The 24,379-nt window shown below is 34.3% G+C and overlaps 3 protein-coding genes and 1 non-coding gene across 4 annotated transcripts; 2 read left to right on the top strand and 2 right to left on the bottom strand.

The window, feature by feature from the left end:
• Window positions 1–5,331: 5,331 nt before the first annotated feature.
• Window positions 5,332–6,933, top strand: LOC145047589 (ras-related protein RABA2a). Its single transcript, XM_078995893.1, has 2 exons — window positions 5,332–5,645; window positions 6,212–6,933. The coding sequence occupies exons 1-2, from the start codon at window positions 5,481–5,483 to the stop codon at window positions 6,692–6,694; spliced, it is 648 nt and encodes a 215-aa protein (XP_078852019.1). The 5' UTR covers window positions 5,332–5,480; the 3' UTR covers window positions 6,695–6,933.
• Window positions 6,934–7,400: 467 nt separating this feature from the next.
• On the bottom strand, window positions 7,401–10,175 carry LOC145047588 (ras-related protein RABD1). Its single transcript, XM_078995892.1, has 8 exons — window positions 10,024–10,175; window positions 9,866–9,938; window positions 9,096–9,143; window positions 8,934–8,981; window positions 8,712–8,783; window positions 7,923–8,078; window positions 7,707–7,810; window positions 7,401–7,636 (listed from the first exon to the last, which is right to left on the bottom strand). Exons 1-8 carry the CDS (start codon window positions 10,035–10,037, stop codon window positions 7,543–7,545), a joined length of 609 nt encoding a protein of 202 aa, XP_078852018.1. The 5' UTR covers window positions 10,038–10,175; the 3' UTR covers window positions 7,401–7,542.
• Window positions 10,176–15,648: 5,473 nt separating this feature from the next.
• On the bottom strand, window positions 15,649–15,755 carry LOC144999074 (small nucleolar RNA R71). The gene has a single exon (XR_013660599.1). It is a non-coding gene; the product is annotated as a small nucleolar RNA R71 (small nucleolar RNA).
• A 1,291-nt stretch (window positions 15,756–17,046) lies between these two features.
• On the top strand, window positions 17,047–19,780 carry LOC145047587 (uncharacterized). The gene is made up of 2 exons (XM_078995891.1): window positions 17,047–17,245; window positions 18,222–19,780. Exon 2 carries the CDS (start codon window positions 18,395–18,397, stop codon window positions 19,532–19,534), a length of 1,140 nt encoding a protein of 379 aa, XP_078852017.1. The 5' UTR covers window positions 17,047–17,245; window positions 18,222–18,394; the 3' UTR covers window positions 19,535–19,780.
• The last annotated feature ends 4,599 nt before the right edge of the window (window positions 19,781–24,379 follow it).

Genomic DNA, 24,379 nt, shown 5'->3' with positions numbered 1-24,379 from the left:
AAAATAGGGTTGGGTTGTTGCATGGGATTATGGATTCGTCTTCTTCAGATTGAAAAGATTTATTTTGGGTTTAGTCGCCTTTGGAAGGTCGTTTTATGTTCATGGTTGTGGGTGTGCCCCTCAGGATGTCGGACTTATCAGGGATGGTAAGGAATGATTTCGAGGACGAATCGAATTTAAGTGGGGGAGAGGTGTAATACCCCAGCTTTTAAGTAATTTCAAATTCATCCCTTGGGTTTTAATTATGTCATTTTTGGTCCTTGGATTGGAAAGAAGTGGCCATGGGAAGCCCTAGTGGCAAAATGGTAATTTTGGGAGCATGAGTAGTACGTTGGGCGTACGTGTGTCCGGGTGAAAAACCTAATTTTTAGGGTTGTGGAGCATTTAAGCATCTTTATGGACCATTTACTCCCATCTCTCTAGCCTCCAAGTCCTTGATTCGTTTTTGGCAGACCCTAACTCCATGAGTTTGTGTTTTGAGCTAAGAGTGTGTTCCTTATAGGTTTGAAGAAGATGGAGTTGCATCAAGGTGATTATAGATTTAAGCAAGCTAGTAGATCTTGGATCATCACTTCATTAAGAAGCTCCATAAGGTAAAAAGTTGCCACCTTTATGCTTGGTGTGTTTGGATCTCATCTTGGTAGCTTTATGGTGTTCTTTTGTCCTAAAAGTCTCATTGTTATGCATGCTTCATTTTGCATGTTTTGGGTTGTCCTTTCAGACCCTATGATGGGTTCTAAGACATAAAACTGAGGTCCCTTTAAATAGTTTGGATCCATGTTCGTTGTGGGAGGTATTAATGGATTAAGACCATGTATTAAGGACTTTTTGGACATCTAAAGTCTTAAAGTTTGAGACTTTATGATTTGGGAGTACTTTTGAACCATGGATCTGAAGTTTGGGTTTAAGTGCTTAATCTATTAAGCTCCTAACAAGGTTTTGGGCTCTGCGAGAGTACGCCACACATAGGAAGAAGTACGCCCAACGTACTTGGTCAGTTTCCCCGTATGCGATCAATGCGAGGCTCGCGTACACCTTGCGTACCTTCGGGGTACACCCAATGAATGGCATCTGTTGGGTTTTCGCATTTAGGCTCCGTGTTTTGGGCCATATTTTGGGGTTAAATTCTTTGGCCTCTAATGGACTATCTAAGTAGGTGTGTTTTGGGATTATTAGAGAATTAGACCTTAGGATAAGACCTAATAAGGTGTTTGGGCCCAATTTGGAAAATTGGGCCAATTATGGGCCTTGAGGTAATTTGGGCCTTTTGGATCAATAATTGGGCTTAGGTCTTTGCCCAATTAGGGAAAAGGTAAAATGGATATTTACCCTAAGTATGGATCATTAGTCAAGGATGGTAATCCAATTGTTAATTGGATGTTTGTTTTGTTGTGATAGTTCGGGATTTTCGTGAGCCAGCGGTCAAAGGTTTCAATATGATTTGGCATTGCGAGGTGAGTTTTCATCACTATACTTACGGGCCGAAGGAACCAATGTTGGCCCATTGGATTGATATCCTGTTATGCATGCTTTTGTGCTATTATGATACGTTAGATCGATATCCTGGTAGATAGGATGTTCTTATGTTGTATTGATCTATTAGATCGGTATCCTGGTAGATAGGATATTGTTGCTGTTAGGATCTGTTAAATCGGTGTCTTGGTATATAGGATATTGATATGTTTAGTGATATGTAGATTTGTTGACTGGTTGTAGTCTGTTATATGATTATCTGTTAAATGTGCACATTTTTAGTTGGTGGCTGAGGCTTCACTGCTTTGTGCGTAACCCAACAAGCCGAAGCATTCCAACCTGATGGTTGAGGACCTAGTGTATTCCATCCTGAGGATGATTGGACCCATAGTATGTTGGCATTCCAACCCGATGGTTGAGGGGCCTGGGGTATTCCAACCCGATGGTTGATTGGACCCATAGTACGTTGGCATTCCAACCTAGTGGTTGAAGGGTCTGGGGTATTCCAACCTGATGGTTGATTGAACCCGTAGTATGTTACCATTCCAAGCTAATGGTTGAGGGGCCTAGGGTATTACAACCGGATGGTTGATTGGGCCCATAGTATGTTGTTTTGTTTATGTGTTGGTATTTTTGGGGGAACTCACTAAGTTTCGTGATTACAGTTTTGATTTATGGTTTTAAGTACTTCAGTTGATCGTGTCAAGGTGAAGGCATAATCGTACACATCCTTGCGTTTTTGGACTTATGATTTCCGAGAGACTCTGATAATGTGATTGTTTTGAAAACTATGTTGAAAACGATTCTGATTTTTAATAATGTTTTGGAACAATGGTTTTTGTAAACACTTCTTTAGAAAAAGAGTTGTTTTAAAAAGTTTAAATTTTATGAATTTTTATGGATGTTACAGTTTTTCAATTTTAGGCACGGTTTCACATACGGAAAAGTTTTGCGGGTTGACGTTATTTTTTACAAATTGATCCAAGGCCACCTTGAACATATCGAAATCGTTTGACCTGCTTTTGCGTATATTTTGGCGGATGTTGTAAATTCCTCTAAATTCGGTGCATTTTAGTCGAATATCGCGCCACTTGGAGCTAATTTGATCAGGATTTCAACTTTCACTTCTCGTTAAAGCATAAAACACGCTTCAAACTTTCTCCCCAAAATAATTGAAGGTTTGATTATCTCCTTCAATTGGTTCTTATGAAGCCGAAACTCACGCCTCTGCTAGCTTTTCTTCTTCCTCTTTTGTCCATGGTACTCTTTCTTGGGTAGTAGAGTGGGCCAGCTTCTTTCCTTTTTTCTTTTTTAGTTAAGGTAGTGGTGGTAAAGGTTGTGTTTCGAAAACAAAATACGGCGAATGAGGTGGTTGTGATTATGAAGGTGGTGGTCGTGACGATTAAGAATGGAGTTGTTGGAATTGTTTGAAATTGTTGAACTTGTTATTGAATGGCCAGAAAAAATTGAAATTATTGTTGGAAAAGTGGTGTTTGTTGGATAGGGGAACCAATTTGTAACAAATTCATAAAACCAAATTGAAGTGATTCTATGATCGGGAATTGGCAGGGGGTGTATCTAACGCAAAAGTGTTATCGGGTTTGCGGTTTATAAAGTTTGAGGTAGTATTTTGGTTAGAATCCATGATTTTTTGTTGTAAAAAGATTGTGTGTAATTAAGTAATAGTGAAAGAAAAGAATTGTGTGAAAAATGAGGTTGTATGATTAGATATTTATAGGTAAAATTGTTATTTAAAAATTTTCAAAATTCAACCATTCGAACAGCTAGTCAAACGGTCAAGAACAAGGAAAGGCCCTCATTGGACGTTGCTACTTATCGTCCGCACAACGAATCGACACGACAACGACAAACCACGATCGGCCGGGGTGGTGTACACAGTCGTTATCTGTAGCCACATAGACCACAACCGGGTTCATGGTCCGTGTACCGGACAGTCTAAGTCCTAATCATGAGTTATCTCGCAAAATAAACATATTTAGGTCCCTTGTATTCCTATATAACCTACTTTTTAGATAGTACCATAAAATGATTACGGGCATGTTCAACAATGAGTGTTTAAGAGCCTTTAGCTTCTAGTGTTTGACAAAACGCTCCGTTTTGACCAGAAAGTCGTGTTTGGCACTACAAGCTTCTAGCGTTTAGTTTAAACAAAACGCTTCAAATTCAAATGCTACTTCATGTGGCGTTTCGCTACAAGTTATCAACTAATTTTGTCAAACACGCTTACATCTTTCGCTAAAACTTTTCGCAAATTCATAACATTACTTTTTAAATGGCCCCTGCTCTTTAAACAATATTATTTTATTTTTTTAATAAACTATTCGTGCAAATTTCGTTCAAAGTTGATCTTGCTAATATTTTTTTTAAAAATATATGAAAATAGTATTTTCGATCAAAATCATTTCTTACCAATAATATAAACAATTGTATCTTTAGCTAAAATTGTTAAGGTGTTTGGCATTGAAGTGTTTGACTTGCATGTTTAAATATCTTGCAAATGTTTTTACAAAATTTTCATTTCTATATTAAAGTAAAAAAAGAAAGGGCTAAAAAGGATCCATTTCACATCCTCCAACACAAAATTATACGCATTACCCAAATGTGCATTGACTTAAAGGAAAACATTTATAATTTAATACTTATAAATTAATAACATTGATAAAATTAATAATTTGTTCGGTTCCAATTTGAGATCAATACAAAATTAGATTCCAATCGATAAAATAAAAAATAATAATTTTTTGAAATCTCAATGTAAATATATTGATCCCAACGAAATTATAAATTAATAATTACTAAAATATTCTAAAATTCTAGAATTATCTAGTAAAAATTAATCTGTAGTCACTTGTTTTTTTTTTTTTTTTGTGAACTTCAAATCTATATTAAATTCATCTTTAAATCTCTCAATTACACTTAAGAGTGAGACGCTTTATTCTCGTATCGCAACAAAAAGTTATGAAGAATTGTTGCGGCTTGTAATGTTTCTTTCCGAGTGATCGGTTCTAAAGATACTGAATCATCATTAACTTCATCATCAACCAAATTTTGAACGGTATACGCGGTAATTTCTTCAATACTTTAAACCTTGTAGCATTCATTATTTTCACTTGGATAATCCAACAACTCATTCACATCCATTTTGTGACATAATGCATTCCCGTAATCAAGTTCTCAAGTTCACGAATGTCTTCTCCAAAATTTGCATCTTTTAAATCATTTGAGCCGATTAAATTAAGCGAACAAATTTTATAGTGTCAAAAGCAAATTGCTATGGACTCTTGTTTCAAGCTCACCAATATCTTCTCCAACTCTTTAAATTAATAAATTTTTTAATTTATTGATATAATAATATCTTGCTAAATTAAGAAAATGTCAGAGTTCCAACATTTATAGAGAGGTATTACTCTATTTTTGTTATATTCAAACAAATGCCTGTAGCTAATCGGCTTCGCAGTTTTTAAATTCCACAAAAACAACATTATTTATTCTTTTGCGAACCGGCATCACTTCATGAAGAAGAAAAAAATCAGGATTGCAAAAAACAATTAAATTCACAAAACATCATGTTCGGAAAAAGTAACTTTATGAATTGATAGACCTTTTTTTTAGAATTAAATGGTCCTTGTATGATACAACTTAATTTATTATTGTTATATATGGTTATATGTATATCACCATTTTAGTGAATAAACCTTTTTAATCATGGGATGTCTTGTAAAATGGTTAATTGCACATGCTGAAGGGTAATTTGGGCATAACACCATCAAAATCAATCATTTATCATATATCAGAATCAATAGTCAGGGGACCGTCTTTGTAAATTAACAGTTCGATTTGATTTGATTCTGGGTTCAAATTTCTCGTATTGTATATCGTGACAACCGATTCCACATCGTGGGTGTGCGACAGAGTGAGAAAGCGAAAGAGAAAGTGTGTGAGAGAGAGGGAGAAGCGGGGATCGGTGTGTAGAGAAGATTAAGGAGATGGCAAGGAGACCAGACGAGGAGTACGATTACTTGTTCAAAGTAGTGTTGATAGGCGATTCAGGTGTTGGAAAATCCAATCTTCTCTCTCGATTCACCAGAAATGAGTTCTGTTTGGAGTCTAAATCCACAATCGGCGTCGAATTCGCAACTCGTACCCTACAAGTACTCTCTCTATTTCTAAAACTATATCATTCCTTTATTTACGTAATTGAATCTCAATCCCAAACTTTACTTGCTCTTTTTCTTGTTTTGCTTCATTAAGTTATACTTCTATGATTCTAAGACACGTAGCATTCTTATTAACTTGTATCTATGTGCAATTTGATCCCATAGATATTAAGTGTTACAGATCCAGATTATATGAAACTTATGTTGATGGTTTTGTAATGCTTTCAATCGATCTCTGTTCCCGTAAAACAACTGAATCTACGAATCAATTTCTACTCAGCTTCATGATCCGTGTTCAGAATTGGATGAAGTAATTCCATTCCCAAAGTTTCACTATAAACTGCTAACAGTAATTGATTTCCCTATTTGAAAACTGTTGTTGCATAGATCAAAGGCATATAACCTTGATAGTGATCCAAGTGATACGCTCTTGAAAATTACATCTCATCTGTTAGTGATCATAATTCATATCATAGGTTTTACATAATCTGCAAGTTTAATCATGTCTATCAATCAACAATGAACAGAATATATCATGAATTTTATCTTGTTGTGTTCAGGTTGAAGGAAGAACGATAAAGGCTCAGATTTGGGACACAGCAGGGCAAGAACGATACAGAGCAATAACAAGTGCGTACTACAGAGGTGCCCTAGGAGCACTTCTAGTGTATGATGTAACAAAACCAACAACTTTTGAAAACGTAAGCAGGTGGTTGAAGGAGCTGAGGGATCATGCAGATGCGAATATTGTGATCATGCTTATAGGAAACAAGACTGATCTGAAACATCTTAGGGCTGTTGCAGTAGAAGATGCTCAAAGTTTTGCAGAGAGAGAAGGGCTTTCGTTCATTGAGACCTCTGCTTTAGAAGCTGTAAATGTTGAGAAGTCATTTCAAACGATTCTTGGTGAGATTTATAGGATTATTAGCAAGAAATCTATATCTGGTGGAGAGTCTGGACCTTCTAGCATTAAACAGGGTGAGACGCTTGTTGTTGGAGCACAGGATGGTAATACCAAGAAGGCTTGTTGTTCATCCTCATGACTGTTTTATTGGGTTGGAAACTTGTTTGGATTTTATCTTGTTGAATTGTGAGTTTATTTTTTTCTTTTGTTTTTTGTGTGGTTAAGCACGAGGTACATTACGGATTGTAGTTGATTTTGATTTTCTTACAAATGAATTCATGTGCTCTATCTTCATTGCATTTTAGGTGTTTCTTTTTTTACTTGGACTGACAAAATGTAATTCGATAAGCTATATATAAGTGTTCCCTTTTTGCTTAATGCCTTATGTTCTCACAAAGTTGGTTATGTGTGTGTATTTGTGGGAAAGGTAAATGGATTTGATTAAAATTCCAAAATGTATTGTGCTATTTGTGACAACCCTCGTGTTTAGATGTATCTTATTTATGTCTTTCACGATAGCAAACGATGAAATAACAAGAAAAGGGCATTAACAATATCCCTTTTAATTTGTGTAGACTGTAGAATCATATACTTTAATAGACTGTTAACATATTATGGTTTGTTTGGCATGCATCAGATTGTAACATACTGATTTAAATATACAAAAAAAAAAAAAGTTATTTTTTTTTATCAGTTCGAAAAAAGTGGAACAATGGATACTCAGCTTTCAAACACTCATTTATGCAATAGACGTAAATGCCCTCCTCATCATCAACAGAATGGCCCTAGAAAGCTTGTGAGTCATGTCTTGTAACAAATGCAACCAAATAAAGTGACAGTTGATATGGAAAAAGTGTTGTCAAAGATTTAACATGAGTTAAAGCTAAGATAACACAAAGAAGTTGATGGGGTTTGGTTAAAAGTCTGCAACATTTTACAAGGAGAAAAGAGTCATTTCATACTACAACATAAATCCAGAGTATAATATCAGCCACAACAGTTGCTCTTCTGCTCAATTGGCTGCCCTTTGATTTGAACAGTGCTTCCTGACTTCTTGTCACCTGATGTCTGGTTACCCATTCTGTAATTCAAACAGATATTAGAAAACCAAACCTCAAATTATGACTAATATACCCTCCAATAACTCTTACTTTTTCTTAATCTCAGCAGCCATTGTCAAGAAAGCTTGTTCCACATTGACAGAATCTTTTGCACTGGTCTCAAGGAAAGGGATCCCAAGCTCATCTGCAAATGCCTGAAGGGACATGACTTAATCCATTAAGCTCTATATATTGGTGTTCCTTTTTTATTTAATACAGATGAAATGACTTAATGGAACCAAAATTTATAAAAGTATGCAATAATACCTTGGCTGTTTGTGTGTCAACAACCTTGTTCTCAACTAGATCACATTTGTTTCCTACAAGAAGCTTGCAGACTGATTCATTTGCATATCTATCAATTTCACTTAGCCACTGCTTCACGTTGTTGAAGCTTTCCATATCAGTGACATCATACACAATCTGTATCAATTGTTTTAAAAGATGCAAACAAATGGGAATTAGAATTATGATTTTGAATCAGTTACCTTTCCAATTGACTAAATTCATGGTTTAATTGAACTAGTTACTTAAAAGGTTACTTTGAAGTCAAAACTATAATGCTACCTATAACCAAAAGTCATCACTTTCTTTTTTAGCTCAATAATATCCAATTTTATATTTTGGGACACAAAATTTTAATGGTTTATCACATGCGTTCTCCCCACAGCTTTCACTATGAATGCATTGGGCAAAAAAATTAAATGCAATTTAATTATTAAAGCTTACTTCATAACTCCTCAAGATTTGCAACATTTTCCTTCTTTAGAAAATTTTACCAAGTAACAATACGTCAATACCAACATTCCCCATGGAATTATTACAAAAATAGTAATTTTTGTTTGTTTTAGCTCAAACGATTTATCTCGTCTTTAAGGGGGTTTTAAAGGGGGGTGATCTACTTTTATTAAATTTACAAATACAAGATGAGTGTTGCAAAAAGAAATTATGAACTTCAATTGAATTGCAGTGAGTTGATATCCAGTTTATGAAAATGAAAGTAATTATGAAGCTTTTTTCAGAAATTTTTAATAAATCATAAAATGTAATTCTTACGATTATCCCATGGGCTCCTCTGTAGTAACTACTGGTTATAGTACGAAACCGCTCCTGGCCAGCAGTATCCCACTGTATCAAGAGAAAGATTTTATTAAAAAAAAAAAAGTAATATTCATCTATTTAACAGTGATAAATTTAATGAAAGTGACTTTGGCCTAATGATTTTTTGAAATAAACTATATATAAAGTCCAAGAGTATGTGCAAGAAACAATACTCACAATCTGCAGCTTGATCGTCTTCCCATCCAGCTCCACAGTCCTAATTTTCTGAAGCATGAATTTGTAATTTTAGCAGACGCCAAAAATCAAAAGAAGTCTTGATCATAGTGTGATAATGTAAACACATACACACAGATAAAGAGATAGAGGGAGAACACTTACAAAATCAACTCCAATGGTACTTATGTAACTATCAACATAAGAATCATCCTGAAATTAAGAGGACAACGACCATAAGATCTTGAAGGAAAAAATGTATTCAGACATAAAGCATGTCTAGCCTAATTACATGGACAACATTTCCAATTATTTTATTGAACATTCAGTATGATCATACCCTGTAAGATGATACTAACTCTAATACGGTAATGGCAAGGACGTGATTTTGTAAAATTGTTTGAATATTAGTCAAATGTCCTCTAATCGAGAGGATATAAGATCATCTTGTTGTGGAACAAACTCATAAGAATCAACGAATCATATACTGAAATGAAGAGCAAATCGGTAAATACTATAAAGAAATTCAATTAATAACTCAGAAAATAATGCAATTTCCAAATATGCCAAAATCGAAGATGTTAAATTTTGAAAACCTCAGAGATGATGATAGATTTCCCAAATTACTCTCCTAATTGATTATTCCCTAAATGGTTAGACAGAAGGAGTGAGAAATCAACCAGTAGATGCTCTAACGAAGCAACACCAATGTGCAAATACAGAAGGTGGATATATAGACATACATACATAATATTTATGTGCGTATATGTATATATACACAAGAAACATTAAAACCTTTGAATTAAGAAACCCTTCAACTTTACAGAAAACCAAGGAGGTCAACTACACAGAAACCGACATCCAGAAACTGTTTGCAGGACGGGGGAGGGGGAATTATTACGAAACTAAGTAAAGAAAGCAGTTGAAATTCATACAGCGAATCTGAGAAGAAGGCATGATTTTCCAACAGAAGAATCTCCAATGAGCAGGAGTTTGAAGAGATAATCGCTACAAAATCACAGTAAACAAAAATGGAAAATTAGAGTGGGATGAAACACAGGTAGAGAAAGTACAAGGAGAAAGCGAAACCGACTATTCGTTGCTCATTGCTGCTATGGCGGATTTGCTTGTGTTGATGATGATTGGAGTGAGGTTTTGAGGGTTTGTTTCTACGTCAACAAAAAGCAACAATCGTAGGGAATATTATAGAAGGTATGCTCTCCCACGCCTTCAACACTCGTAGTAATCTTGGAGAATGGATTTTCGTTGTGAAACTTTAAAATGTAAGTTATTTTATCTACAAATCAATTTATAAAGAAGAAAAAGGAAATTGAGTCACATAACTATATTTTTAATGGTTTTTCTAATAAAATAATTATTTTTTTAGAGGAAATTACAATTTTAACTAAATATACTAATTACTTTGTAGAAAATAGCAAAAATTGTAAAATTAGCCACTAAAATCGCAGATGGAAAAATTCATCTGCAATTTCGTCATGTCTATCTGTAAACGTACAAGTGCCTAAAGCAAAACACAGTTATGCTTTAGGCACTTATATGTTCGCAGATGGAAAAGTTCATCTGCGATTTTGAGATTCACATCTGCGATTTCATGTTTGTAACTATAAAAACGTATTTTTTCTTCATTTTCACTCTTTTTCTTGGAGAAATTCTCCCTCTCTCTGCGATTTTCTTAGAGCTATCATGAACGATTTCTTCTACAATCCCGAAAATATTGTAAGATCTTAACTCATTTTGTGTTTTAATCAACATTTATTAAGTGTAAGTTTTGTTTATTTATGATTTATTCTATTAGATTTTGAAAGAAAAAAAAAACAGACTATATTGTATCTTATTAGGTAATTGTGTTGTATTTGATAGATAGAGTAGTATTTATTAGTAGCCTTGAAGTTTTGATGTTATTTGGTTAGTGGTTGTATGAATGTACAAGTATACAATGTGTAAAGTGTGCATTAAGTTGTTGTACATATGGTAACTTTTTGTTAATAAGTTTAGTGAAATGAGTTTTTTAATAAGATAATGTTTATTATTGATTGATGTGGTATTACATTTGCTTATTTTTAGTCTATAGGCGGTTTAGTTTGTTAAATTAATGTTTATTTAGTTGTCGTTACTATGAAAAAAACGATTACAATATGGTTACATATTTTTAGTCTACATGTTGGTTTACGTATTGTTATGGTTGTAATTTGAATGTTGATTTATTTATTCCATTTAATATCCATATATTTTTAAAGAAAATAGTTATAATTTGAATGTTGGTTTATTTATTCCATTTAATATACAGATATTTTTTAAAGAAAATAATTGGTTACAATATGGTTATTGTAACATTCCGACTCCCAAGTACAAAAATTAAAGCTTATATTCACATTCTTAGAGCTACTCGACGAGTTGGATTCCCCAACTCGTTGTGTAGAAACGGATTAGACCGCGTAATTTATGAGGTATACTCGACGAGTTAGAGGACCCCAACTCGACAAGTAGGAGCTGAGGAACAAAACCCTAATTTCCAAGGTTTTACACCCTATTCAAATGGTCATTAACCTCCCTCACCGTCCCCCTTGAGCTCAGAAACCCCTAATCGCCTCTACTCTCCATTTTTGTGTGTTAAGAAGCTTGGAATGTGGATTTTGTGAAGAGAGCTTGAAGTCTAAGTAGCTTGGAGCAAGGAGAAGCTTGTGGATCTGATTTCTACTTCATCTTAGCATCATCTTGAAGGTACCAAGTCGTTACCTTGACTTTTCTTTAGCTAAATCTCTTCATGTAGAGGTTTAGGGCTATTTCTAGTTTGTTGTGGAGTTATTTATGGTTTTAGGCATGATCTGAAGTTGTAACTTCATATCTGGACCCCTCTAGTCCTTATAGTCATAAATTTCTAGTCTTTAACAAGTTATGGCCTTCTCCTTACCTAAAACTTCTTCCTTAGCTTGGTTTTGGCGTTTAAGACCTTGCATGCACGTAACGTTTGCAACTTTACATGGAAACCATGCCCTAGGAGGCTAGATTTACAATTTGGAGCTTTGAGGTAGCTTAAAAACGTCTGAATGAGAAATTGACTTAAGGGATTCAACAAGTTGTTGTTGGAATAGGTATCTAAGCTCATAACTATAATTGGTATGTATTTAATCCGATAGTAGCTTGGTTCATTTGGGTTGCATTCGCCGAAGCAATTTGATAGGAAGGATATTTGAGAAAGAGGTTATTTGTGATTTATTAATATATTATAAGAATAATATACTAATTGAGAAATCATATTATTTAATTGGTATTGATCAAGAATTAATTTGGAATTAATTTAGTGATTAAAAGAGATTGATTAAATTAACAGGGTCTGATTATGTAAATCAGTTATACATATAGTTTGGGCTAATGATCCATGATGGACTAAGCTTATGTGAGATTCTATGAAGTGTTAGTCCAAATGAATTATCGGATCAAAAGCCTAAATGAATGGATTAGGGTTTACAAGTGACCCTTGGAATTCTACACTATATATGTAACCCCTAAGCCCTAAAATCGACACACAAGTATTCTAAGAAGAGTATACGATTTTGGTGCCTCCTAAACTTCTCATAATCCTCCATTTGTTCTTGGTGTTTTGTGACTAATTTGAGGCATCACATTTGAGGTGTTAAGCTTTTGTAAGGCCAAGTTCTACAAGCTACAACAAAGAGGTAATCATCTAACTCGTTTTATGTTTCAAATATCAATGTTGTATGCTAGTTAGGCTTCATGCTTTGGAAAATGAAAATTGCATGTATAACTAGAGAAAACTTAGATCCAAATCATTAGGGTTGTATGTGGACCATATGGGTGTTATAGTGCTCAAAATCCATCAGTGGTATCAGAGCCTAGGGTGTTTTCTATTATATTGATGCAACTGTTTGATTTTTAAAGCTGAAAAAATATCATTTTTAGCCACTGACTGCTGGACTCGTCGAGTCCAATATGGGAACTCGACGAGTTGGATCATATAAGATGAACTCGTCGAGTCCATGCCATGAACTCGACGAGTAGGATCCCATGTTTGTAGGTTTTCGAGTTTTTTAGTCATAACTGGATTAGGATCATTGTCACAAATTGTTTTGTATCATAAAATTAATTTTTTTGATATGGTAGTGATTATCCTCATCAAATTAGAAGACGATTTATCAAATTTTAAGATAATTTGATTATATGATAAGTTGATTATTTGTATTATTTGATTTGAATTGTCTTGTTATATGAGTTGAATTAGATCAAATTGGTAAAGGATAAAAATATGTGATTATTTTATTTGTTTAAAATTTGATCGAAATGGCTTTGAAGAGTTACAAAACTTGTCATCAAGTTTTTGAATCCAAAAGGTTTTGAAGAGTTTCAAAACTTGCCATCAAGCTTTGAAATTTAAAAGGTCTCATTTATTAAACATTAAATTATAAAATTAAAAGAGTTTTTAAAGAGTTTCAAAATTTGCCCTCAAGCTTTGGAATTTGAAAACTCTCATTTATGAAATATTAAATTCTAAACCCTATAACTTTAAAAGGTTAAAATTCAACCCTTATACTATTATAATATTAAAGGATTAATACTTATATATATATATATATATATATATATATATATATATATATATATATATATATATATATATATGTATGTATGTATAAGACAAGTCAGTATTACCGTTAGTATGTCTCATTCACGAAGCAGGTCTATAAGGGGGGTATAAGGAAATTGTCTATTAAATAGCGATTGAATGGGTGCCCACTCTCACCCTCCGCTTCCTTTACCGATGGAGGGTCGTTAGTCGAACAAGTAGGATAAGACATTAATACTTGTTAAAAAGTATAATGATAATGATAATCTACATGTTTTTATAAATTCTCAATCTTAGTTATTTTAGGAAAAATGTGAATTGATGCTATTCCATGAAATTGCACTCTGCACCTTGCCAAATCGTTAGTGGAGCATGTGTGGTTAACCGACACACTAACTTGGACTAGAAAGGGTGGCAAATGGTAGCTTGATGTTTGTCATAGATCAATAGAGCATGAGTGGTTAACCGGCACATTGATTAAGTGATAAATGACATCAAGAGTACCAAACACATTTGCATGGTTATTCACACTTTTTTTGTGATCCTCGGTATCCCAGTCACAAACTTGAAGGGCATAATCGAGATTTAAACATGTCATTGAAAAGTTCAATGAATCTCAAAGATCTAGGAATTTCAATTCATTTAAAACTTAATCCTTAGTTTCATTTTTCATGGTGGAATTTGGTAAATCGTCATTTACTTACCTTCAAATATTTTGCAATTGGATTACGACATCCCTCTTCCGAATTGTGAAATATTGTGTTGGGTCCTAGCCTTAATATTTCATTTGAGTGTTGTATTAAGGATTCTTATCTAATCTAACCTTGTCTTTCTTTTTAGATGTCTACCCCAAACGTTGTTGGCTCCAACCCTTCCGACTTTTTCTCCCTCGTGAACTTATGTGGGAGGGTGATTTTCAATGGGCCAAATTTCAATGACTGGATTCGAAACATACGGATGGTCACTCGTTATGAGGATAAGGAATATATCCTCGATAAAGAGCTAAAGGAGGTTGATGAAGCTACTACTACTCCTGAAGAAATTGTTGAATATAGGGCTCGTGAGAAGGATACAACAAAGGTGTTGTGCGTCATGCTTGCCACTATGATAGTTGAACTCCACAATTCCTATGAGGACTACTATCCTTTCGAGATGCACCAACACTTGATGGAAAGGTACCATGAAAGTGCTCGACATGAAAGGTATAAAATCATTTCCTCCATGATAACAACCAAAATGAATGATGAAGAGTCCATTACGGCCCACTTACAGAAGATGCAAAGATATGTGGACAACTTGTTGAAGTTGAATGTCAATTTTGATGAAGAGTTGGTTATCGACATTATCATACACTCTTTACCTTCTTGTTATGATCAATTCAGAATGACTTATCATATGAACAAGGAGGAAGTCACTCAAAGCAAGCTTCAAGGCCTTCTTAAAACTGCTACTGCTGCTGCCCTAGTCCTAGCAAATGGACATGGTAAAGGGAAGAAAAAAGAAAGCAAAGAATCACAAGGGAAAGTCTCGTGATGGAGCCTCTTCTAGTGGGTCCAAAGGTGCTCATGTTTCACCTCTTCCAATCCAAACGAAGCAGAGTGCTTCCATTGTCATGAAAAAGGGCACTGGAAACGAAGTTGCCCTAAGTACTTGCAAGACATTAAGGATGGGAAGATAAAACCCACTTTCGCGGGTATTTACACTATTCATTCTAATAACTCATCACATGCTAATTCTTGGGTCCTTGATACAAGATTTGGTCTTCACATTTGTTATGATTTGCAGGGTCTAAAATAAAGTAGGGATGTGGAGCACGGGAAGATAAACTTGATTATGGGGAATAGGAAAGCATCAATTGTCACCAAGATTGGAGTTTATTCTTTATTGCTTAGTAACGGGTTAGAGTTTGATTTGAATAACTGTTGCTACTCGTCAGAAATGAGGAGAAACATTATTTCTTTTCATGGTTTGTATAAACAAGATTTTAGATTTTCATTTAATAACGAAATTGGTTCTATTAATGCTTTTTTATAATGGTAAGTTTTATTTTGAATCATTCCTTGTAAAATGAAGGAAGAATTCATTGATCAATTCTGTCCTCCCTTAAAGATAGCCAAACTGAAGAAAGCCATTGCTAACTTTGAACAACAAGCTGGAGATTCCTTATACGAGGCGTCAGAGAGATACAAAGGTCTACTCAGAAATTGCCCACATCATGATCTTAATAGTCAACAAAAAGTCTTCATTTTCTATGATGGAGTGAATGTGACCACAAGGCAACTCCTTGATTTACAAGGACCTCTCACAAAGAAGCCACCCCCGGTGATCAAAGAACCAATTGAATAATTCTCTAAACATTTTAGGGAGTACCACAACCTAAGGAATGACTTGACTCGAGAGGCAGTGAACTCCATGACCGATGACATGGCAACGATGATGACAAAGTTGGAAAGCATGGACATGCGAATGACTAAGATGGACCAATCCATCCATGCTATTAGGGTGGGATGCGAAAAATGTAGAGGGCCCCACTTTACAAAAGATTGTGACCTTGATGAGAATGGGAAGCGGAAGGTACAAGTATGCTATTCAAGTGGAGACAGGTATGATGATAACTGGCGAAAACCCAAGAAAGAATGACTACCATATGATGAATATAAAAAAAACAAGGTAGGATAAATACAAGCAAAAAGATAGAGGCTTCTATCAAAAGGAGGAACCGGTACATGAAAAGTAATCATATTTGGCAGACATGCTTACAAGATTCGTGGCTGCATCCGAGAAAAGACATAATGATACCGATGCTGCACTCAAAGATCAACAAAATATGTTGAGAGAAAACCAACTTTGATGAAAGATCAACAAGCTCTGCTAAGAAATCAGCAAGCATCTATTATCAACATAGAGAAACAACTGGGTCAGCTTGCTCAACAAGTAAACGAGAGAAGACCGGGTGGATTACCTATTAAAAGATTTCTAAAAAGTGTAAAAATATGAAGTGTAAGGACCAAAAGTGTCAAAATAGCTAAAGAATAAAAAGTAAAGTTGCCAAAAAACATCCAAATTTACTATTCCTAATTTTAAAGCCCAATAACAATACGGACAAATTCTGCCAAAAAAATAACAATTTTACTATTCCTAAAATATATTAGTGTGGCACATCATAAAAAAGAGAGCAAAACTATTTTTTTTATTATTTTAGAAAGATATTTTCACAATATATATATATATATATATATATATATATATATATATATATATATATATATATATATATATATATATATATATATATATATCAAATTTTTGCCAAAAAAAAAGGAAGATTGGTTTATAATAAATTGATTTTGAACTATGGAGTTATAGATAGTTTGTAAAAGGAGTTAAAAAATAATTATATATACATAATAAAGCCTAATTATCAGAACTTGCCATTATTATCATATAAGTATTTTTAAATCACAAAAATCAAAAAATAAGACTTGTATTATGGTTATTTGATTTTGGTTGGTTGGTCTAATGCTGGAGACAGCCTGTCAGCAACAAAGTTCCACTCTCTTTCTCTCTCTCTCTATGCCTGAGTCCCCTTCTTCCCTTACCTTACGTTCCCTCTATTCCCCTCTCTTTCTCTCTCCTCCTAGGTTTTTCGTTTTTTTCCTCTTCTTTTCAATCTGGTTTTAGCTTAAGGAGATCCGGAATTTCTCGTTTCCTTGTAAGTTATTTCGTCATTGATCTGTTTTTCTCCTTCGAATTCATCTTCCTACTTGTTATATATAGTATTAATCCATGGTTATGAACTTCGGTTTCTTGCTTTAGGTTCGCAAAGTAAAATCTCTCTCTACAGTACTCTTAATTTTTCTCTAAATTCATGAGAAAATAGTTTTGTGTATTGTCCTTTGCTGGTTTGTTTTTTCAATTTCAGTTGATTTTCATTTTGACATCTATCTGATATATTTGGACTTATAATTATAATCACAGAGATTGTATTCATGTTTAATTATGTTATGTATGCTTGATTTTACATGCATGCCTTCTGTTTTATGAATGGCAATTATTTTGGGGAAATTTGGTACAGAAGTTGGATTTCTTGAAGAAATTTATAGGTCTCCTTTTGTGATGAGAGTGATGTTTGTTGGATGAGTGGAAGGAACTTCACAACGAAGATAAAATCTAAAGACTCCTTGTGGTCAATGTATTTTGACCATATTACATTTTGTTAGATGCTTGGGGTTCCTTAAATGCATCCTTAATAGGCTGCAAATTTTCGTTGTTCTTGACATTTCTGGAAATCTCATTCCATAAGATCCATAGAATAGCAATTCAGGTTAGCCAATAGGATTAACATCCCAAATCTGCTGTAAGTTGTATAACTGAAGCATATAAAGGAAGTAAGGTGATACGTTTGTTAACACCAGTAGAACAACACATCTCTTCACATACCTCCCTTCTTGACAAGTGAGCGATGTCCTTTACACTTTATTTTGCATGTCTTTATTGTTGTATTACTATTATCGACATCATAAAAAGCTAATTCTTGACTTGTTGTACCTTATGCATACATTAGTACAAAAACTACACAATAACCCTGAATTTTTACCAGATAAATCTGTTTTTTTCCCTTTCTGAAACTTGTAGTACTTGTGTGTCCTCAGTCACTGATAACATATTTATTTATTTTTCTGGTGTAGGTGGTTTAGTTGACTAGCTACTGGGAAACATAATAAGTTACATAGTCACTTCAACTCTGGGATTTTACCTTATTACCCATACACAGAGTTGTGAATTATAAATTCTTACATGTAACAGGAAATTTTGAAGTCCATGCTGTCAGAGAGCATGCGTGGAATCTATTTTTTGGGTAATGCCCCTGACGAGCGTAGTTGCTGATGCACTCGGCGTAGTCACAATCTCTCTTGTCACACTTTTGGGTCTCATTGGTTTGCTTTGCATCTTATACTCCTTTTACTTTCGCGACCACATTCGTACCCAAACCCATACCCAACTCGGATACTTCAGTGGCCCGTGGGTTATCCGTATTATTTTCATCTTCTTCTCAATCTTTTGGGGCTTCAGTGAAATCCTACGTCTCGAATTCTTGAGACGCGAAGGCCGGGTCCTACACACTCTCAATTCAAAATGGCAGGAAAGGGTTTGCAAATACTACATCGTATCAAACCTAGGATTCTCCGAACCGTGTCTTTTTCTAACTCTTCTTTTTCTTCTTCGTGCCTCGTTACAGAACACGAGTTCCGGGCCGTTGAGCCGGAAGTGGAACATCAAAACGACGGTTTACGTTCTCCTAGGTTTCCTACCGTTGTTTGCGCTTCAAATGACGGTTGTTTTCGTCGGACCTCGATACGAAACGGATTTGCATTTGAACGAGAAAGGTTACTTTTTTAAAACGACGGCTGGGCCTGAGTACGAGAATGACGTGGCGCGCTGCTATTACCCGTTACTGAGTACCATCTTTCTTGGTCTTTTTGCCACCGTGTTGACTGTTTATTTGTTCTGGCTCGGGAGGCGGATACTAATTTTGGTCATCAATAAGGGGTTGCAGAGAAGAGTGTACACATTGATATTTTTGGTTTCTAGTTTTTTTCCATTACGGGTTTTGTTACTCGGTTTATCTGTTTTGTTCAAGCCAGGGGACGCGGTGTTTGAAGTTCTTGCATTTTTGGCTTTTCTTTCTCTTTTATGTTGTTCGGGGGTTGGGATTTGTGTTCTTGTTTACTTCCCGATTGCAGACTCTTTAGCTTTGAAGAATCTGCAAGATATCAGGGAACATGACACTCGCTCATTAATTGCTAACTGTGGCCCGCCTGATGATTTTACTACGGGGTCCACAAAAAGGGGGTCCATCTCGTTTAGGGCAATTGAAAGGGAGGAAAATATGGGAGGCTTTGTGGAGTTGAGTCTGTTTTCGCCTAGTCAGCATTTGACCCCGATGGGTTCGCCTCAGGTTCATGGCTGGCCGATGCTTCCTTTGGGGTCGAGCTTGTGAACTGTGATGGTGGATCGATGTCTGTGAACTCATTTTTGTGGTAATTCAATGAATGTAAAGGTTTTAGGTTTAATAAGGATTTTGATGTTTTTTTGGTTCTGTATTTTTGTTTTGTTTTGGTGCCACCCGCCTTGTTTTTTTGGTGGAACTGATCTGTATCTCGTCGTATTGTACTTTTGGAAACCTGTACAATTTCGTTAATGTTTGTGATTCAAGTTAATGCAAATTTATTCCTTGTTGATCCGATATTCATTTTTTTTATCAGCTCGCAATATCTTATTTTCTCTTAGTTACTAGAAAAGATCAAAGAGTTTCAATTCTAATAGCATATAAGTTCACGTCCCATGTGATGTTCCGGAGCAGAGTAATTGAGTGGAAATTTCACTCTTAAAAAAGGGTTAAAACACTTAAACCAACAGAAACGTGGACCTTCTGTATGGAATTGTAGCCGCCTACGAGATAATCAAACATCTGATTTACATACTCGTCTGAAGATTGTTGGAAGAAAATTATCCTTGAAAATAATGAATTAACATTAATGTCGATATTCTTGGTTTTCTTTATTGTTTGATATGTTTAACTGTGAAGGAGTTACGTTAGTTGTGTATGTCGGTAAGCGGTGTGTGTTTTTGTTTGAATTGAAATCCTTGGTCATGAGGTGTTGTCGTGAAAGATCCGGTATGTCACGTTCCCGGTGATCCCACCACAAAATTGAATAAGACAGAATTTGCGTTTGTTTTGTGCAATAAGTATTGGCTGAGTAGACAAGACATGTAGGGTAATGCCAGGTAATAAATACTGGGGGAAGTTTTGAGACATAAAAGAACATGGTGGAGAACGCAACAGTTGACTTAAGTCCACCTAACATATCCATCTCATATTCTCATTCCAACGCATAATAATCATCACTAAATCATCATGATAATTGATAAATAATTAGTGAATCATATAACTTATTGTATTTGAAGTTTTATATAAGAAAATGCAATCACAGCTAGGGTTATGCGTTTACGTGTTTGTCATACCCATTTGACATTTTAAAAAAGTCAAATTATTATATTTGATATTATTCTTCGAGGCCAGATATTATGTCAAATACACCATATGTTAAGTTATACCTTGATGATTTTTACATGTCCATGGATGTTGATCGTATGTCCAATCTTAAGACGTGTTTTTGTAGATGTAACGATACAATACCTCTAAATAACAATAATATTATGCAGTAGCATTTGATTGTATAATTAAATGTGTATTACCGAGTTTTTTTCCCCATAATTACTGAATAAATGCAGTATGTCCGCAACAAGAATATGAAACTGAGGTTAATATGTAGTTTTTTTTATGAGTTTAACGAGTTAATTATGATATCTTAATACACCAATCATTTACCTACTTGTGACTTGTCCTTTTTATTCCATCCAAACTCCTCACGAAATAAAACTGAACATTGTCAATTTTTTTGTTGACATGTAAGAGTAAATGGTCGTTTTATTTGGTCTTGAAAGAATACAATATTTTATCATCATTATCCGTCCAAACATTTTACCCATACATGATGTAATGGGAAAAAAATAAGAAAAAAAAGAAACAACCCTTAGACTATTAAGATGACAACAAACACGGAGTGTTGAGGGGGCAAGATAGACAGCTGCACAGAGTCTAATTTTTTTTATTATATATTTTTCTTTAAAAATAAAAATTTATAATAATGATAATGATATTTTTTTGGTTCGTCATTGGCCTTTGAGGATATTTAATTTCTCAGGACTAGTCCCGACAACAAATATATCTAAGGGTAGACATTTGATGTGTACTTAATGATAGAGGTGCCCAAATTAATTCAGTCATGTCCATTTTAGAACCCAGTTTGATTTTTTCCCCGCGCAAACAATTTGATTTTGTCCAAAATCATGTAGGGTTTTAAACCGGTACTTGGCACAAAATGTACGAACCTATATAAGAGGACCAAAATCAATTTTGAAAGTTAGGTTGGAAAAAATACATTTTCAAAAGATAAGACTGTTTTCGCTTTATAGTTTAATGAAATTCATATGATTGATCATAAATGAGCCAATAAGCCGATTTAACAAAATTCACAATTTGGTTTTTGCCAAAACCATATCAATTATATATATAACTAGTTGGCACAAAACGTCTGAACATATGTAACATGACCAATCAGTTTTGAAAGCCAGTTCGGAAAAAGACATTTTTTACGGATAAAATTGTTTTCGTTTTACAGTTTAACGAAATTCACATTATTGATATAAACGAGCCAATAAGTAAGTTTAACAAAATTCACAATTTGGTTTTGGTCAAAATCGTATCGGCTTTAAATGGTACTTGGCACAAAATGCCCAAACCTACGTAACATGACTAAAACCAGTTTTGAAAGTTGGTTTGGAAAAAATATACATTTTCGACGGACAAAATTGTTTTCATTTTACAGTGTAACGAAATTCACATGATTGATGAGAAATGGGCCAATAAGCGGGTTTAACAAAATTCATAATTTGGTTATCGCAAAAATCGTATCGGTTATATGGCACAAAATATCCAATCATATGTAACATGACTAAAACCAGTTTTAAAAGTTGGTTTGAAAAAAAAAACATTTTCGAAGGACGAAATTGTTTTCGTTTTACAGTTTAATGAAATTCACATGAGCCAATAAGTCGGTTTAACAAAATTCACAATTTAGTTTTGGCCAAAATCGTATCAGCTTTAAGTGATATTTGACACAAAACGCCCGACCGACGTAACATGACCAAAATCAGTTTTGAAAGTTGGTTATGGAAAAAAAAATCAAAAGATAAAATTGTTTTATTTTACGGTTTAATAAAATTCCCAAGTCCGATAAAAAACCACATCTCATTTAACCGAAAGAAAGATAAATATATTTGTAACTTTTAGTGGTCAATATATACCTCCAAATCCTCGTATCAACATTAACTTGAAGAAGGGATGAATGAAAAAGTATTTTTTTTTCTAATATATTCAAGAATCGGTTGTTAGACGGATTGCAAAGCGATTTCACTAAATATAGTCACAATTCGCTCGGACCAAACTCGTATTGGAAAATCGGTTTTCACAAAATCTATTTCAGTTTGATTTTCAGATTCCCCCTCAACATGTTGGATGCACGCCTCTACCCAGAGTTCTAAGTAACGCGACATGGCATGACATGGCGTTGAGACGTGATGTACAGGTCTCGAAAACGACCAAGACGGCTGTGTAAACTTTTTTTTTAACACGTTTTTTTGGTCTCCTATGGAGTCGAGGTTCCGATATTCTTTGCAAGTAACCCGGAGTCATCGCAGGTGAATCTCATGGCCACAAATGAGTTTTGTTCCTCTTTTGTTTTTATCTAAGCATATAACACACTTTTGTAATGTTCACTGCTTTCTGAAAGATGATTTTTTTGTAAACTTTTAGTATTATTGTAAACCGGTGAATGTATGTTAGATTAAATGTATATTAATATGTGAAAACATTAGGTTTTTGTTATTGTTTATATAATTGGATGATAGTGTGTGTGTGTGTCTATATATATATATATATATATATATATATATATATATATATATATATATATATATATATATATATATATATATATATATATATATATATATATATATATAGAGAGAGAGAGAGAGAGAGAGAGAGAGAGCTAGGTTCAAATGTTTTTATCAAGTATTGTGTGCCTAAATGCACCAATGAGAATTCAAGAAATAATAAACAGTTAAATAAATCATTTAAGGGTATTTTGGACCTTTTATACTTTTAATTAAGGAAATCATTTAATTGAATCTTGCAATTAAGGAAATAGAATAAGTATATTTGACCTAGCCTCTCTCTTAAATCTTGTCTAATAAAACCTCCAGAATCCTCAAACCTTTTCCACTCCTAGTTCACTAACCGGAAGATGCGATTGGAAAATTCTTCAATGGCGGAAGATGCGAAGGAAGGCAGTCAACGGTTCTTCGTTCCTCTCCCGTCGTCGGCAACAAAGAAGATCAAGGGGAAGATCCCCCTGTGCTCATCTTCGTCGAATTAAGGAGGAGAAGCACGATTGGAATCAGAAATCGGGAAGCACCTCCAATGATTCACCGATTCGAAGGAGGAGGAGGAGGAAAATATCGATTCCATGAAATCGTTTATCGCTAATCGAGTCATCTGTCATCAAAATCGATTTTAATCTTATTAATTGATTTTGTGTTTGAACTCAATCAATCTATTGAACAGAAATCGGGGAAAAGCAACAGCAGCAGATGGCGGTGAAGAGGTGCTCGGTGCCTGTTGTGTAGTCCACAAAAGGAGGTGAAAACAAAGGCAATAGTGGATTTTAGGTCGTCAACGACACCACCAAGAAAATGAATTGGTATGCTCTTGTACTAATCATAACATGTTTTTTTAGTTGTATCTCTAGTTCTTGACCACCAAGAAACTGAATTGATAAGACTCTCACTAATTTTTTTTGAAGAAATTGAAGAAGCACACCAAGTGTTCGATAAAATGCATAGTTGAAATCTAGGTTTTTTTTACTGGTTCTGGTCATGTTATTTGGTGTAAAAATAAACCATTTGTTATTTGTTAGTAAGAATTTCAATTGGAATTCAGATACTTGTGTAAATGAATTTCAATGTCTGCCACATTCTATTAGAATGGTTAATTGTTTATATGCATTATGATAGAATTTTGGTTAACTGTTTATATGTATTTTGATAGAATTTCAATGTCTACGACATTCTATTAGAATGGTTGTATTGTGTACTTCAGAATTTATAGTATGTTTTTTTAGTTACAACTTAAATGAATCATTCTTGCAGAATGTCTTTT

Source organism: Lactuca saligna, chromosome 5 (genome assembly GCF_052625555.1).
Source record: "Lactuca saligna cultivar CGN05327 chromosome 5, ASM5262555v1, whole genome shotgun sequence".
Taxonomy (NCBI): Eukaryota; Viridiplantae; Streptophyta; class Magnoliopsida; order Asterales; family Asteraceae; genus Lactuca; species Lactuca saligna.
The sequence above is the reverse complement of the archived record's forward strand: the minus strand, read 5'-3'. Positions and strand labels throughout refer to the sequence as shown.

Coding starts and splice junctions, on each gene's coding strand:
- LOC145047589 (XM_078995893.1), top strand. CDS start 5,481: ATGGCAAGGAGACCAGACGAGGAGTACGATTACTTGTTCAAAGTAGTG. Junction 5,646..6,211: donor TCGCAACTCGTACCCTACAA/GTACTCTCTCTA, acceptor TGTTGTGTTCAG/GTTGAAGGAAGAACGATAAA.
- LOC145047587 (XM_078995891.1), top strand. CDS start 18,395: ATGCCCCTGACGAGCGTAGTTGCTGATGCACTCGGCGTAGTCACAATC.
- LOC145047588 (XM_078995892.1), bottom strand. Junction 8,784..8,933: donor AGACGATCAAGCTGCAGATT/GTGAGTATTGTT, acceptor CTCTTGATACAG/TGGGATACTGCTGGCCAGGA. Junction 7,811..7,922: donor TTGACACACAAACAGCCAAG/GTATTATTGCAT, acceptor ATGTCCCTTCAG/GCATTTGCAGATGAGCTTGG.